Here is an 18,341-nt window from a genome sequence, read left to right as displayed (position 1 = left end):
GGGTGGGGAGGTGTGTGGATGAGGGAGCTGCCAGAGAACAGAATGTGGTAGGGGAGTTGACAGAACATAGTGTGTGGAGGGGAAAGCTGGGGGGTGAGTAGAGGGGAAAACCAATTTATAGAACTCCAGTTTGCATCGTATTTTGTACCAAAACCTTTCCCGTCACAGCATTTACCTGCTGCAGGGTTCATGTTTACGGGAGGACAGTGACTTCAATAAGTTTGTTTTCTTTAATAAAATAAAGGACATGATCTTGGTTGCTGACCTCTCATATTTTTACTTCTGGCCTATTTATGCAATATATTTCTTAAACCATGTGTGATTAAGCCATTAGGGATTACTTTATTGCCGTGCTTAAATCTAAAGTAACATGAAACTATGCTTAGAGAACTATTACGTCTGGATTCTTTATGCTCTATTGCACACTTAGTAGAAATCATTCATCATATTATTAACGTGTAACAGTGTAATTTATAAGATTATTTAAGAGGGTGTGTTTAGGAGCAGAGTTAAGGCCGGGCAGGGTAGGGGTTAGGTGGTCAATTGGTGGTGAGTAACTCTTAAGGCCTGGCTAGTAGCTTAGGACTTTAAATTTTGACCCCTGTGTGTGTGTGTGTGTGTGTGTGTGTGTGTGTGTATTTTTTACCCCTTTAAATGGTTATCAGATAGCAGAGAGAGGCAGGTGCTGTTAGTGGCTGATTGGGAGGGTGATCTACTATTAGGGTGATTTCCATTTGCTTATCTCTGCATGGACAGGAGGCACTGAGCCTGCGGGTGACAATAGGTGAACTGTACTGAACAGCCTCACATAGGAGAGCAGGCAGGTACTTTTATGAACACCCGTAGTCCAGTCCTTCCATCTCTGTACCACATTACCTTGGCACCCCATTAAACCTATTGATATGAAACTGCAAGGAGGCCAGTATTGCCCGATGCAAGAGTTCCAAGGCATGCCCCAGTTGCCTGCCATTAGCATAGACCTGGTTCTGTGTCTGATAATGGTGCTGGAAATGGTGGTGAGCTGCTATTGGAGGGATGATAGAGGACAAAATGAACTCCCCTAACATTGCCCACAGACCCGTGCAATGGTCGGTTCTAGATGAACCAGATGGAATTTGCTCCATGGGTGGCCCTGTCAGCAGCCTCCCACCTGACAGCCTTCAATTTGAAAACCAAAGGAGCCAGGCTGAAAATTCTTCTCTGAACAGTCACTCTAGCCAATCAGCTGCAGTCACTCTTTGGATATTCTGACAGTGGCGGCCACAGCTATAGATTGGTCCACCCAAGAGTGATGGAGTAACCTGCTAGATTCTTTTTGTTCAGCCAACCAAAAAAAAATAAATCATTCTATGGCCAGTTCAACATTCCACAGCATAATGGGATGTAGAACAACTTGGAGCGGAGCGATGGGAGGTTTGGGGTGGAGAATAACGTTCAACATCAATCACTATGTACCCCTCCCTGAGCAGATCAAAAGAAAAATGGTGATCAGTGGTATCACAGGGAGTTTTATCTGCATTTTTTGCTGCCATTTTAAGTTTTTGGATTTTTTTTTTCCTTTTACAATCAAAGTGTACTAGGTAGCACGAGGCGAGCTATAAGAAAGGTTGGGAAATTTGTGGTTGGTATCCCGGAAATCAGCTTTAACAGAACAGGAAGCAAATAAGAGAAGCTCTGTTTTGAAAATCTACATACATGTTAAGTTTATAGAAGCTGGCCATACACCTATACATTGTGCCACCAGACCAAGCTTTGATTTCAGATGGGCAACATGAGTTAAAAGGCAAAATATATACACAATCCGGTCTTTTGCAACCCTGTGAAACCTATAGAATTTTTTAGAGCTGCAGCTAACGATTATTTTCAAAATCGATTAGTTAGCCGATTAGTCAATTAACCGGTTAATGGGGATTTTAAAAAAGGGCTCCATTGATGGACTACTAGTTTGTAGTGAGATTGCAGTCCATCACAGGAGCGGTGGAAGTAAAAAAAAACACGAAAGTGTGGTGTGCAATATAGGGAAATGGAAAGTGTAAAATTATACAGCAATCAATGCAGAATGGCACTGGCTTTTAGAAGACTACAAATCCCAGCAATAGTGCATTATACAGCGCAATGCACAATACCGCCAGCTATAGAGGAATAAAACAAATCCCATCTATAGTACATTATAGCTGGCGGTATTCTGCATTGCTCTGTATAATGTACTATTGCTGGGTTTTGTCGTCCTCTATAGCTGGTGGTATTCTGCATTGCACCACTGTATAATATATTATTGCAGGGTTTTGTAGTTATCTATATAGTGAAATGCAGAATAACACCGGCTAAAGAGGACTAAAAATCCCAGCAATACATTATACAGCGCAATGCAGAATACCACCAGCTATATAGGAATACAACACATCCCACCAATAATACATTGTAGCTGGGATGTATAATGTATTGCTGGGATTTCTATTCCTCTATACGGTCGGGAGGAGGTGCGGAGTGTGTGGAGCCATGAACAGGGCCAACTAATCGAAAGCCAATTAATCGATGATTGAAACGTTGACAACTTTTTCAATCATCGATTATAATCGACTTAGTCGATTAGTTGTTGCAGCCCTAGAATTTTTGGGGGACCAATCTTCTTATGGGGCATAACTGTGTTAAAGACTACATTTGCCTTTCTGACCATGTTTCATGTTACAACCATATTTAGGGTTTTACATGAAACATGGTAATATTAACACCCTGTCCCCGTAATTCTTTGCCCCACTGGCTTGTTTAGCTGTTTGAATTTGGCACGGTTGTGCGTGGCTCTGTCTCTCAAAGGAACTGTGAATGGAGAAACCACACATCCTATCGGCCACTGCGGCAGGGGGACCTGTACTTCTCACTGGAATATGTGTGGTGGCATGACCATGTAGTCCATTTATTCTTCCTTCCATCTGGTACTGTCCATGTCTTGGTACGGACATGGACGGGAGAAACAGTCTGCAGGAGCCAGATCATTGCACCTGTGATCTACTGATAAGGGTTGCAAAGCTTTACTGGCTCCAGTGCAAAAAAAGTAAATGCCATTTTTATCATTTATGAAAAATAAACTTTCCCTTTTTAAGTTGCTTTAAACTAACATTTCAATATTAAATTGCTGTTAAGTATTACAATTGACAGAGGTTGCCATTTATTCTCACTTCTTTTCTAAGCACTATTGAAATTCTAATGTACTTCTGTGTTCAAAGGAATTCTGTAACGCGGAAGTAGGGAAGCTGTCATTGCTGACCTCTGCTTGTACAAATACTAGTTCCCTGGGTGTTGTGCTACTTTTCTCTCCCGTTCATTGAAGGACACAGGGCAACAGATCGTAGATCCTGAATGGTAGGGTATATCGCCACCTGCAGGAGTAGGACGCTAGGCACATAACAAAAAGACAAGACAGCCTAGGGGCGGCCCCTGCTGGTGGCCCAACCCCTCACTTGCTGACAAGTCTCCAGTTTTTTGCCTAGCGTCAGGAGTAAGGAGCTAAAAAATTTTCTCTGGAGAATTTTTTTCCTTTCTTCCGTTTGACTTGATTTTTCTTCAAGCAAGTGTCCCCCGGGGCGACAGGCTGGATGACTGTAGATCCTTGTAGTCTCCCCTGGGTGACCGACGAGCGCATGCAGACTCTGCTACGGTGGGTCGGCTGCGACGGGTGGTCCTCCCCGACGCCTATGGGATTCGTCCCGGGGGGGGCTTCTGACCGGGGGCTCCGGCCCCGCCCTCTTTTATGGGGTGTGCACTCCTAACTGCTTGTTACTTACTGGAGACTTGTCAGCAAGTGAGGGGTTGGGCCACCAGCAGGGGCCGCCCCTAGGCTGTCTTGTCTTTTTGTTATGTGCCTAGCGTCCTACTCCTGCAGGTGGCGATATACCCTACCATTCAGGATCTACGATCTGTTGCCCTGTGTCCTTCAATGAACGGAGAGAAAAGGATTTTTCGGTGAGTACAAAAATCCTATTTTTTAGTTGCTAATATCGAACTAGTACACCAATTAGAATTATTGACTTCATGCTGACTTTCCTAATGAACATACAAGTTTCTGGTCAGTGTCTTAAAGTATTGAAGCCAGGACAGACCTGTAATTGGGATATTTTAGAAGGCGACAAATGCTGATCCTATTATTTCTCTCTATTCATACTTTAAATGGGGAGCCAACTTTCACTGGCCGCTATGAGGCTTTGTCTATCCCAGCAATAATACATTATACAGGCTGCTTAATATATTATTGCAGGGATTTGGTGTTCATCTATAGATCTATAGCTGTGTTCTGCAGTGTGCCGCTATTTTTTTTAAACCGGAAACTTTAAAACGGGTCCCCCTTACCTGTTTCTGAACCCTCGTAAGTCGCGGCTCTGCGGGTGTGTGTTGTGAGCGTGGCGTACGTGGCGTCACTCGTGTATGTAGCTGCGGGCATGAGAGGCGAGCGGGAAATTTAAATGTTTGCCGACAAATCGACCATGAAAAACATTGACAACGTTTTCCATTGTTGATTTTAATCGACTAATTGTTGCAGCTCTATATTATTGCTGGGATTTGTAGTCCTCTATAGCTGGTGGTATTCTCCATTGCGCTGTATAATGATTATACTGCGCAATGCAGATTACCACTGACCAGTTATAGAGGAACTACAAATCCCAGCAATAATACATTATACAGCGCAATGGAGAATACCAGCAGCTATAGAGGAACAACAAATCCCAGCAATAATATATTAACCAGCCTGTATAATGTATTATTGCTGGGATTTGTTGTTCCTCTGTAGCTGCTGGTGTTCAGCATTGTGCCGCTGTATTATACAATATACAATACACTTTACACAATATATTATACAATGCACAATACAATACTGTATTGTGCATTGTATATTGTATTGTGTATTGTCAATACACAATACAATATACTGTATATAGAATGCACAATACAACAATACAAAATAATACAATACAATGCAGCGTACCACGTGCACTTTGTCTTTGTAACATTACATACCGCTCCCACTTCAGCCAGCACCCGATCCCGATACGAGTCCGACCGTGGGTCACCAAGAGAGGGTGAAATCGCCTCCTCCTCCTCGCTCGGTTCCAACTTCAAAATTTGGGCAACGGGCGCTCCCGAGTCCCTCAACAGGTCGTCGTCGCCTCCAGGATGACGCCACTGCTGCCACACTGCCTGCTGGTCCGGTCCGTCCGTTGCTCCTCCTCCTGCAGCCCTCGCTCCAGTTTTTCACATGCGGCTGAGTGGCCAGGGGAACCAGGTGCGGGGCCACTTACGCCACTCACTGACATAGCCAAGGAAGGACGAGACACTCAGTGAGACTGAGTGCCACTGAGTCTGAGACGTGAGACTGCACTGCACAGGTCAGCGCCGCATCCTTCAGATGCCGGCCGCCCGCCCGCAGCCCACACACAGAGTCTGGTCTCGATCGGGCGACTTTTCCGCCCTGTTCCCTGGCACCGTAAGGCAAGTGCCCATGTTGCCTTGCGCTAGCGCTGGCCCTGTCCATGCTGATTGAAGAACTCTGTTTCTGATTTAGCAGATGGGAGTGCGCTGCAGTGAGACCAATGCTTCCACAGAGAACAGTGATCCTTCTCTAAAGCATGCTGGCAGGGACGGGCTTTTCTATGCAGACTGTGTCTGCTTTAAAAATAAAATGAATTTAACTGCTTCCCATCGAGCCTTTTTATATAAACGGCCGGATGGGACACTCCTAAATGCGGGTGGACATTTTAAAACATCTGAGCCCGCCCATGCATGCTGCCTTGCACACGCCCGAGCAGGAAACTGTCATTATTTGAAACAGCCAGCACTTCCGGTCCCTGAGCTGTCCTTGCGGGGCTACTGAAGCCGAGCAATTGGCAATCTGCCCTTCAATAGCTTATTTAAAGTGGAAAGGTGATACCAGGGGTCACCTTAAAGAGCACCGTTCACTGCAAATATGCTATTACATGGGGGGCTTGTAAGCCCCCCCCCCCCATGTGATAGCAATTAAAGTAAAAAAGAAAACAAAAACAACTTTTGAAAAATAATATAATTAGTAGATCGCAAAGCGAAAACTGGTAGATCCCGATCGGCTCGCTGACCTGTGTCCTGTCCTCCCACGGTGCTCGTGCGGCTGAATGTGTCAGACGCCGCAGACGGGAAGGAGAGAGGAGAGGAGACTTGGGAAGCTGCTGCAGTGGAGGTAAGAAAAGACAGACAGGAGAGAGACTGCAGAGAAAGTGAGAGAAGAGACTGCATATAGAAACAGGGGAGAAAGAGAGGAGAGAGAGATGGTTCACTTCAATGCAGTGCCACGCCCCCTCCAGCCCCTGAATGCAGGTGTTTTTTCGTTGGTAGATCTCATTGAGCTCGTCACTTGAAAAGACGAAAAATTGTGGCCGCTCCTGGTCTATGGCATTTGTGGGGTACTGAATTTTTATCACCATTTCACGAACGCACGCAATTTTTAACCTGGGCATGTTTGCTATCTATTTACTCATTGTAACCATCTTTTATACGTTACAACAAAATGGGTGTTTTAACTTAAAGTGCATTTTTTCACAATATTTTTGGGTTTGATAGAGTTAATTGTGCAACATAAAAATTTGCAACTACCACCATTTTTTATTCTACAGGGTGTTGACTTTCAGAAACTATATAATATTTTGGGGGTTTGAATTCATTAATTTTCAGGCCTAAAATGTGTCCATCTACTAATTTGAAAATGGAGGAGGGAGTGGAGTAGTGGCTTGCCTTGCTGTGTGTGTGTGTGTGTTTGTGGAGATACACATAGCTTACTAACACACAAGGGTCCATAGGACCCTGCAAGGGAAAGGCGCTGCCCTACAACAGGCTGTCAAGGCCAGTGCTCAGGGGACCAGCTGATTCTGCAGGAATCTAAAACTTTTAAACATCAAGAAGCAACATCCATTGTAAGTGATTTGATCAGCATTTGAAATAGCTTAAACCATTTTGACTTTAGTATAACTAAGCTTTTGACTTCTGTAGCTGCAGTCACCATGGAGCATTTTATCCTCAAAGTTTATACAAGAAGTACTTTGACTTATTTCTCAGCAGCTCAGCTCCCCCTAGCCATCCCATGAATCTATTCTCTATTGAAAACACATTGGAGGTGCTCTGTGGGAGAGGAGCAGGGTCAGCTGTGCACTGGTACCACAATGCCTATAGCTACGGAGGTCAATGATAGCTTGTTTTAAAGCATATTTCCTTCTTGTTAGGAATGTAACATTTGAATGTTCATGACCTGGTTTATCGGGTCAAGCAGCACTGTCAGACCTAATAGTGTCATTTTAAACTGTGTATACCTTTGTTGTGAACATAAGCGCTATTCTAGTTAAAATCTAGTACTCGGCCAATTTGCAATTTAAGGTTTACAGCTAGTTTGCAACTACAGATTACATTTAAGAATGTCCAGTGCTTTGAAACATCTCGAAACATTTAAATATCTACAGTGGCAAAGTATACCTCTCTATAGCACATTTTTTGGGCCTTGCTTTCTTTCATGTGTGGCTTTTGTCGGTCTCCTGGATTTGGTTGGCCTGTGATATAAAGGTTTCACAGACCTTACAAAGCAGCGACTTTCAAATGACAAACCTTGAAAACAAACTCAAGGAAGTGCTTAAGAATGAGGACAAACAAAGAAAAATGTGTGTGTCCAGCTCCACATCCAGGCAGGAAAATGACGTGCTTTTAATTGGCAAATGGGGATTTGTAAATATGCAAAGCATTTATTTAATAGAGTTCACAATTTGTTTGAAATTGGACTACCCTGTAATTTTGTGGGATTTGACTTTTTGTTTCTGTTTCCAGCTATCGTGGATGATGAAAGGCTTTCCGCAGAGGAAATGGATGAAAGGAGGCGACAAAACATTGCTTATGAGTATTTATGCCACCTAGAGGAAGCCAAAAGGTAAAAAAAAAAAAAAATGTATTTGCATCCTTTTTGTGTCAAAGCCATCATCTATTGTTGTAGGGAATGCTTAGAAGATTTGCTTATTTAGAAATAGGATGTTACAAAGAGATCCATTTAACTCTTTTGGTTTGTTAAAGATGTTTTATGCAGAAGTGCAGGCTTAAGCTAAAATATTACACCGTTTCATATTTTATTCTGTATAATCAATTCTAATTAACAATCTTTGCGCTGTTAAAGGTATACTCCAGATGAACCTGAAAATGGGACACAGCCTATCTGTATAGGGCTTTTGGTTTCCATTAATGCAATACTCAGTACAAAGCCCTTTTGGCTTCCAATAACTCGATGAACCTGGCAAGTCCTAAAAACCTTTAATGCCTGCAGGTACCTGGGTTAGTGTTCAAATGAATTACTGTGTCCCTGTGGAGCCCCATGGATCCTAGCACACAGGGCCTCAAGGTCTCTTTAAATTGTGATTAAAACTTGTCACTCCTGGTGTTAAACAACAATTGGGCTAAAACCCAACTATCCCAACACTGCAAGGGTTAAGTGCTCGTTTTGTCTAGTGGGCTCATAGCTGTTTTACTCACCTGATTCTCTGTTCCGCTGGCTCTCTTCAGGCTGCTAGACAAGTCCCCTCAGCCTCTCCTCCCCCAAGCTCCGGAGGTCTAAGGACCGCTGACATTATCATGTCTTATGCAGTTCCATTGTCTTGCATTAGGCGTGAGGACGCCAATGGACATTGCTTAGCTGGAGCAGAGGGGGTGAGAGGATAGCGGTGACCATTGTGGGATCGAGGATCAGATAAGTATATCTTCTCTTTTGCCCCCCCCCCCTCCCCAACAAAACAAGCACTTGCAGTCCGTATTATTTATTTGCTGAACACTGAAGCCACTTCTGCCCACTGAGGCTCTGGCGTTTAAAAAAAGACGGTGGGGGGAGGGGTGCGTGAGCTGGGCCAAGAGGTGACGCTGCCTTTAGAATTGGAAAGGCCTCTTGTAAAGCCTAGGCCTGGGATTTAAAGTGCTCCACAGGGAACAATTTATAAATAAACACAGGTACTTGCAGACAACACAAATGTCAACATTATTGTTACCCTAGGAAATGATTGGCCAAGTTATATTCACTTTTATGAGGGTGTCATTCAGGTTCAGGAAGTAAAAATAGACATATCCTTTAAACTAGCAATTTACCCTGTAAAGCAAAGTAAGTTTATTCACAGAAAGGTCCATAAGCACCACTTCTCACCTCTCCCACCCTTCACCTAAGCTGCTGCCAGACTGCATAGGAAATAATTGGTTCTTCTGAACATTAGGGGGCATGGGTTGTCTCCATGCAGTTCTGAGCTGCCAATCACCTGCCTAGCTCTGTTTTAGAAATCCAAAGTTTCAGGTTCTGCTCGTCTTGTACTTTTCAATATACTAAACAGTGCTGTCCCTATCTTTCCCGAATGATTGCTGTAAGAAAATCAATTACAGGTTATGCCACCAGGATGTATCGGAGGTTATGTGTAGCATGAGTTATAAAGGTTTTGCCAAGTGGCGCTCCTTCAGCTTTCAATGCAAATTTGACATCAAAGCCATCAATAGATTTTAAATTGAGACAAAAGTACACAATGACTGTGCTTTATTTCCTCCCTATAAAACACAGCATGCTAACATAATAAGCAGATATTTTGGCACCGTGTATGTATAGAGTTAAATCTTTAAAAAAATAGACACAGTAGGTAGAGAAAGTAGATATAAGGCCTGTTCAGAAAAGCAGGGCAGAAAGCCATTGGGGTGTTCAAACTGTATCATGACAGCCAATGAGAAATGATCATTTAGTTGATCTGATGGCAGTAGATGTGTTTTCTGTGGGTTACTGCACTTATCACGTGTTTGGTATTTTTTTTTGTGTTTCATTGTTAATGAAGTTAATTTTAAATGAATAAAGGTAAATCAAAAATAGTCAAATCCCCCTAGTAGATAGTACGGTTCTGCTGCCAGCTGCTAGTGTGTTGTTTATGTTCATTTTAGAACATTGGATTCGATTTTCGGCTATGTCTCTATGTCATTTATGTCTCATTATCAGCATTGCTGCTGCCAAAGGCCATGTACTGTATAAAGCAGTGATAATGGTGATGTCCTGTGCACTGACAGCAGATCTCTGGTCATTACCGAGACTTCTAGAATGATAATGATGGTAATGTGCTGTCTGCGTACTTGGGTCTCGTCTCCATGGGCGTCAAACAGGAAGGATTTCACATGTTTCACTCTCCTTTCATAAGGTGTAATGCAGAAAATGATTTACTAGATAGCCATTCATTATTTTCTCACTATAGAAAATGATAATGTTTATGCAACACAACCGAACTCTTCACCATGGAAACTATTTATTTCAGGAGAGAGAATTCCATTTCCATTTCTTTAACCTCTGCAGGAGTAAATGTGCTATTAACAGTCCATACAATACATCCTAATAGAAAGCAAACCTTGACATTATTACTAGGGATGATGTTTTTTTGGTATTGAGTACAGAAATTTTTTTTGGTACTCGCTGATACCGAATACCAATACCGAAAGTCCAATAAAGGAAGCCGCCTCCTATGCTCCCTCGTCACCAGATGACGAGGAAGCATGGAGCCGGCTTTCTGGCCAAACAGGAGGACGTTGGGCGGGTAATGACTTGCCGCCCCGCTTCCTAATTGGCCAGCTTCCCGACCAATAAGGAGTCATTACATGGCACCCGGCTTCCTGATTGGCCGGGAAGCCAGCTCCATGCTACCTCCTCACTAAGTGAAAAGATGGAGCTGGCTTCCCGGCCAATCGGGAAGCTGGGGAGTGGGGGAGAGTCATTATCCGCCCCCCGCTTCCTGATTGGCCGGGAAGCCAACTCCATGCTCCCTGGTGACGAGAGCATGGAGCCAGCCCGGAAGCGTGAAATGACTTTCCGCACGGCTTTCTGTAACCGGAAGTACCGATATAGGGATAGGCATCAGGAGCATTTGGGCAAGTACTCGCCCAAATACTCGGTATCTGCATCAGTGTTTCCCTAATTATAACTATGCGATCAGGAGGTGATCTGTGCGCGGTTCCCTTCCTGATCAGAGTGGTACAGATCATATGCCAGCACTGTGACGACATGTCCATCCAGTTTTTGTTTTTTTTCCCTCCATCGTAAAACTGAAATGACTGGAACCCATATCTGTCTATGGGCAACTGGATGTAAACAGACGTGTCCATTTACATCAGATTATCCCCAATCCTGCACAATCGGATCCCCTTTTCAGACAGGCGGTCTGATCAGGTCCGCCTATCAGTTATTCAGGCGGACCCAATTGGATGACCAATGTAAGTTTATGGGCATCCGGATCTAAATGGACAGGCATCCGTTTACATCTAGTTGCTCCTGGCTCTGGGCAGTTTTGGAAAACGAATTGGAACAGTGTTTCGTTTCGCTGGACCTGATTGTGCCGCATCGAGGGTAATCTAACACATGCCTGTTTACATCAGATTACCCATAGACCATTATGTGTCTGGTAACATCCGATCCATACCTCTCTGATCAGGAGGGGATCCGTACATGTTTCTGACACATCTATATATACGCACATGCCCTATGAATCATCTCAGTGGGAATCGACTAACCCACCAGTATGTTGTAAGGTGTGGCAAACTTTGAGGAAGCCCATAAAAATGCAGTGAGAGTGTACAATACACATTTCATGTATATAATGCTTGTAACTACCGGTAGTAGGTATGCATGAGTGAGAAGATTATTTGACTCCTGTCAAAAATGACCCCGTATGTCGTGTCCAATAGGGATCTTAGATTGTAAGCTCCTTGAGGGCAGAGCCTGATGTGAATGTGAAGCATGTAAAGCTCTGTGTAAATTGTTGGCGCTATGTAAATGCCTGTAATAGTGAATAACATGGCACAATGACAGCAGGACTAGAAGTTCACATCAATCCCTCAGTAAGGAAAAGGTTTAAAGTGTGCAGATCAGGTTTGATAGGCCCTAGTATTGGGACACCCTTCCCTCCAGCAGATTGATAGCATAGTGACAAACACCAGGACATCCACCTATGAGGTTTCCGTAGCTTAGGAAGAAGCTGACACAGCACCTGCAAGGGAGTGTAACATTTTTTTTTTTTTTTCGCCCTAGCCTACCATAAATGCTTGTGCAGGTTTTTGTAATGAACTCGAACCGTAGAGGTTAATTGAAAATCAAAAGAATGTGAGTGTTCAGCTTGTCATTATGTCATTTTGTATGAAGAGAGTTAAAATAATATACATCCCATAGAGACCTTTAACCTACACAATTAATCCTTGCTTGCAGTAGCCCAGCTCATTGTTGCCTTCCTCAAAGGTCTGAACCTGCCTTGATTTCTATCCGGGTCCAGGGAACCGTCTGTTTTGTGTGGTCTTCTCTGGGCGAGCCCCATCATTTTACTCTCATAATTGAGGCAACAGAGCATCCTTAAATCGGACGCTAACTCCATTTTCAGAGTCTGGTAACATGTAATTTTTGGTTTCAGTTACTTTTTTACTCTCTTGCTGTTCTATATATTTTGTTTCATATACAGTTTTATTAATTCGCTCTCTAGTAGGCAGCTGTATGTAGGGGAATGAGAATAGCATCTCTGCTTAAAGCTGAACTCCGGGCACAAAAGCTTCAAAGTCACAAAGGTTATACATACACTTTGTGTTCACCAAATGCTCTGTCAAAAGCAAATATTACTCATGAAACTAGTAGACGCATCATTACTGTGCTGTATATACCTGTGTAGAGAGCAGAGCTGTGGGAGGGACCCGGCAGGCCCCACCCACTACAGGCGGCCTGTGTTCTATTAAAGTTTGTGGCTGCGTTAGAATGTGTGACCGGTGACGTGGTCACACATTTTAACCTAATCCCGCCCAGTGTTTTGTTGGTGGAATGTGTGACCGGTCACGTGGTCACACATTTTAACGTAATCCCGCCCACTTTTTCGGCGGTGGAATATGTGACCATCAAAAGGAGAAGAATTCCAGCTGTTCCAGGGCAGATCGGCATCGCAGATCGTATGTGCAGGAGACGCGTTCTGCCGTGGAACAGCTGATCGGTCCTGAAATGTCACTTCTATCTGACATTGTGACTGCAATCTCACATTCCACAAAGTCGGATAGGAGTGACCTTTCAGGACCGATCAGCTGTTCCAGGGCAGATCGCTTCTCCTGCACATACAATCTGCGATGCCGATCTGCCCTGGAACGGCTGAGAAAGAGTTGGAATTATTCTTCTACTTTTGCCGGTCTCATAATCCAACGTCGAAAAAGTTAAAATGTGTGACCACGTGACCGGTCACACATTCCAACCCAGTCACAACCTTTGAGAGAACATCTGCAGAGAACAGGAGGGGGCGGAGACTAGGACAGCCACCCTGCACAAAGCTAGAGAGCAGAAAAGACTGGCCTTTTATTGCAGGGCAGTTTTACACTGGATTACTTATCTGCAAAAAAAATACAGAAGGCACACCAAGATTCAAGTAGTGATATTAAGAAATATGCTGTTTGCAATAATGCCACAGAAGAAGGTTTGAACAGTAGTTTCCAATATAAGAAGGGTAGCAACAGCAACGCCCAGTACTATATACCAAATGAGCATTAAAGGAGAATTATGAGGCGAGTGATTTTAACTCAGCCTCATAATCTGAGCCGACCTGTGACAATGAAACTGTCACAGGTCGTCTCAGTAAATTGGGAAGTGAGCGAACACATACCGTCATTCGCTCACTTCTCGATCTATCCCTGCAGAGAGCCGTGACTGTCACTCACTGCTCCCTGCAGGGATCCCCCCCCGTTCCAATCCTCCAGCGCTGACTGGCGGAACGGACAGGGGAGGGGGAGGGTACAGCTGGCTCTGCCTCTAGATAGGCAGAGCCAGCTGTCACTCACGCAGCTGGGTGGATCCAGACAGCATTGTCGGGATCCGTTCCGGCTGCGGCGTCTCAGTATACTGTGAGCTGTAGCACACGGTATACTGAGCTTTGGGTGACGGGAGGATGCTAGTTTGTGTCCTAAAGAATGTGGGAGCTTTGTCTTAATTGTCTGCTGGATTACAGGCAGCCAAGAGAATGCTTCATGTATTGGGCACATATTGAATGTGGCACTACAAAATTATATATTATTATACAGGATTTATAGAGCGCCAACAGTTTGCGCAGCACTTTACAATATAAGGAAGACATTACAATCACAATACAATTCAAGGCAGGAGGGCCCTGCCCGTGAGGGCTTACAATCTAAAAATAATTACTCAATCTAAAATTATCTATTAAAATGTTCTATTTTTGCCTGTGTGCCCTTAGATTTCCATGTGAGATCCTTTTTTAGCTTGTAGTTTTGTACTGAAAAACAGTGTAGCAATAGACCTTTTGGCTATAGCATAAATGTTTGTCGTCTTAGAACGTGCTGGTGTTATAACATGGCTTCCTGTCTGTTAATATTTAATCGCTCGTCCTATTTACAGCGCTGTTTTGCAAAGTTTTGTTTGTCTTTTTGTCTTTCTTTTTTTTGTTCTGCAATTACCTGCTATAAACCTACACATGGCAGAAAAAAAAAATATGTGGAGGCGAACACACCCTGACTGGAACTTCAGATAAGATTGGTGACAGTTGTATGAGAACCGATATTGGCCAGCCACATGGCTGATAGCTGAAATTTGACAGTCTGCCAGGAATATATCAACTCGGTAGATATACAAGTTTAATGCTGGGTCATGAATTAAACACAGGCATCCTCCGGTTCGTGAACACACCGTCATAGACAGCCCCAAAATGTCTAGCACTGGCCTGCCCTTCAGCTACCTGTTGGCCCTTCTATATGAGCAGCTGCCTCGATACCCTGTAGGAAGTTGGCAGGGAGCAGATTTCTGCTGCCCAACACTTGACTTTCTTTGTAGTATTAGAGATTTCTATGTTAAACCACTTAAACGACTTTGGCTTTTTTTCTATTTGGCTGAACATGCACTTTAATTTCTTATGAACCTTTTTTTTTTTTTTTTTACTGTTTTCAGCAGGTCTTGGCAATTTTTCTGCATCTGGCAGCTGTGGTCTAACACGCCTTGTCATGGGTAACTGTGAATTCCATGGAAATCAGAAAATACAAGTTGCATATTTCTCTTAAGAGTCTTTGTTGCATTAGATCTGCTGATCTGAGTGCTTGGGGCAAATTGGACAAAAATACTATTTATACTACATAGGAGATTTTGTTTATCATATAATTGTACCCAATACAGAAAATTCAGAGGTGAATAGAATATTGTGTACAGTAGCATGCTGTTACTATGGCTCCCAGCTTCCCCTCATTTGAAACCAAATGCATCATTACTTATTTCTTTCTTTCTTATTTCTTTTTTATTTGATCTGGTGTATTGACCTCTATAAATAAATGTACTCTTCAAAGTGACACTAAAACTCGAGAGTTAAAGCTTTAAAAATGCATTCAGGTTCCTTAACTATAAAAAAAAAAAAAAATGTATCTCATTTGTGTATCACTCGGCTGTAGATCCTCAAATTATGTCTGAATTGGTGCTGACACTGTCCTTCCTTCTGGAGGTTGGCTACTTTTTGTTTCCCATGGTCCCTTGTGTGTTGTAAAGTAACCACCGCTCCAAGCTGACTCCCGTGATAGACTACAATATTTGTACAAATTGGTAAACTAAACAGGAGATTGTAGTCCATCATGGGAGTGAGCTTTGAGCGGTGGCTACTTTACAACACACTCAGGGACCATGGGGAACAAAAGTAACCCCCCTCCAGAAGGAAGGATACTATAGTATTAGATATATACTATTAGCCGCCTGAGCCACCACTTCGCTGATAACCTTCTCGACTCCTTACAGTCCGGCTTTCGCCCTCTACACTCCACTGAAACCGCCCTCCTAAAACTCACTAATGACTTACTAACGGCTAAAAACAAATGCCACTACTCTTTACTCTTGCTAGTAGACCTTTCTGTTGCTTTTGACACTGTTGACCACATGCTCCTCCTCAAAAAACTCCACTCGCTTAGCCTACAAGACTCTGCTCTCTCATGGTTTTCATCCTACCTATCTAAGCGCTCCTTTAGTGTCGCCTACAAATCTAACTCCTCCCCTCCTCTTCCTGTAGGGGTGGTCCCCCAAGGCTCTGTCCTTGGACCCCTTCTCTTCTCTATCTACACCTGCTCCCTTGGTGAGTTAATAACCTCACATTGCTTCCAAAACCAGCTCTATGCCGATGATGACACTCAAATATATATTTCTTCTCCACATCTAACCCCCTCAGTGTCCTTGCGTATCACTAATCTACTAACGGACATATCAGTCTGGATGTCACAACACTTAAAACTCCACCTTTCAAAAACTGAGCTCATGATATTTCCTCCCGCCCCCGTGCACCTTCCCCCAACTTTTCCCTTGAATTTGATAACACAACTATCCAACCCTCCCCCCATGCCAAGGTGCTAGGTGTCATCCTTGACTCGGACCGCACCTTTCTGCCCCACATCTAATCACTATCCTGCCGCCTTCACCTTTGCAACATCTCCAAAATACTCCCCTTTTCCTAAATTACTAAATTACTCATTCACTCACTTGATATCTCCCATCTTGACTATTGCAACTCCCTCTTTGTTGGCCTACCTCTACACAGGCTACCCCCCCTTCAGTCTATCATGAATGCCCATTGTGCTCTGTGGTGCATGTTAAGGAAGCTATGTTGTGTAGGTGCATGGTGCATTACAACACATTGCAGTAAGGTGCATGATGTAATGTACACCAATAGGGCTGCAGCTAACGATTCTTTTCATAATCGATTAGTTAGCCGATTTATTAAGTTCGATTAATCGATGAATCGGATAAAAAAAAAAAGGCTCCAGTGATGGACTACTAGTTTCTATTGAGATTGTAGTCCATCACGGGAGCAAGCTTGGTGCGGTGGAAGTAAAAAAAGAGTGTAGTGTGCAATATAGTACCTTATACAGCGGCGCAGTGCAGAGTACCAGCAGCTATAGAGGAATGTAGCAATAGTACATTATACTATAATGTACTATTGCTGGGATTTGTAGTCCTCTGTAGCTGGGGTTATTCTGCATTGCGCTGTATATAATTTATTATTGCTGGGATTTGTAGTCCTCTATAGCTGGTGGCATTCTGCAGTGCGCTGTATAATGATTATACAGCGAAATGCAGAATACCAGCAGCTATAGAGGAATACAACAAATGCCAGCAATAGTACAACATTATACTATAATGTACTATTGCTGGGATTTGTAGTCCTCCATAGCTGGTGGTATTGTCCATTGTGCTGTATTATGATTATACTGCACAATGCAGATTACCACTGACCAGTTATAGAGGAACTACAGATCCCAGCAATAATACATTATACAGCGCGATGGAGAATACCACCAGCTATAGAGGACTACAAATCCCAGCAATAATATATTATACTGACTGTTTAATGTATTATTGCAGGGATTTGGTGTTCCTCTATAGCTACTAATGTTCTGCAGTGTGCCGCTGTATTATACAATGCAGAACACCATGCACAATACAATGCAATGCAGAAAACCAATGTATAATACACCGGCACACTGCAGAACATTAGTAGCTATAGAGGAACAACACATCCCAGCAATAATATATTATACTGACTGTTTAATGTATTATTGCTGGGATTTGGTGTTCCTCTATAGCTACTAATGTTCTGCGGTGTGCCGCTTTAAAAAAAAAAACACACAGGAAACATTAAAAAGCTCCCGGCCGATCTCGACTTACCTTGAATGACGGTGTTGTCGGCGGGCAGCGGCGTTGTTCGTTGTCATCGGGCAGCGGCGAGTCGGGAAGCTCACCGGGAGGAGAGGGCCAGTCGCATGTCCTCCGCGTGGGCGTGGCGTAAGCGGGTATACCAGCGTAGGCGCGAGCGGCTTAACCGACGTGGGCGTGGCGTAAGCGCGGGCAGTGGCGAGCGGGAAATTTGAATTTTAGCCGACGAATCGACGATGAAAAATGTTGACAACGTTTTCCATCGTCGATTTTAATCGACTTAAGCGAATAATTGTTGCAGCTCTATACACCATTGCAACGAAGTAGTGTGAATGAGCCCTTGTTCAATGAGTTGGTGAAAGTTACGAAGCAAAGAGTATCATTGCTGTTGCATCCGATCAGAATCTTCCATCTCTGAACTAAATTCTGATTAGTTGCTATGATTTATTGCAGCTAGCACTTTGCTTCTTGCACTCTTTATAGAATAAGCCGATAAGTCGCTCATTTAGCAATAAATGGGTGCAACACAATATTATGGTCTGTTAAACGTGGCATCAAAGATCTGATCTCCACTTGTACCCTATCTGTGTCAGTCTGCCTTGGTCAGCCTAGGAATAGCCCCCCCCCCCACCCCCCCCCG

The 18,341-nt window shown here is 43.6% G+C and overlaps 1 protein-coding gene across 3 annotated transcripts in view; it reads left to right on the top strand.

Annotated features, from left to right (window-relative positions):
- Positions 1-18,341, top strand: part of IQGAP2 (IQ motif containing GTPase activating protein 2) — a 236,998-nt gene that overhangs the window by 57,654 nt on the left and 161,003 nt on the right. For all 3 annotated transcript variants that reach the window (XM_018566629.1, XM_018566627.1, XM_018566626.1), the window contains exon 2: positions 7,831-7,930. In XM_018566629.1, the coding sequence (XP_018422131.1) occupies positions 7,831-7,930 (100 nt within the window). The remainder of the gene's footprint in view (positions 1-7,830; positions 7,931-18,341) is intronic.

The sequence above is a fragment of the Nanorana parkeri genome, unplaced genomic scaffold, assembly GCF_000935625.1.
Source record: "Nanorana parkeri isolate BGI_ZX_2015 unplaced genomic scaffold, ASM93562v1 scaffold964, whole genome shotgun sequence".
Taxonomy (NCBI): Eukaryota; Metazoa; Chordata; class Amphibia; order Anura; family Dicroglossidae; genus Nanorana; species Nanorana parkeri.
The sequence above is the reverse complement of the archived record's forward strand: the minus strand, read 5'-3'. Positions and strand labels throughout refer to the sequence as shown.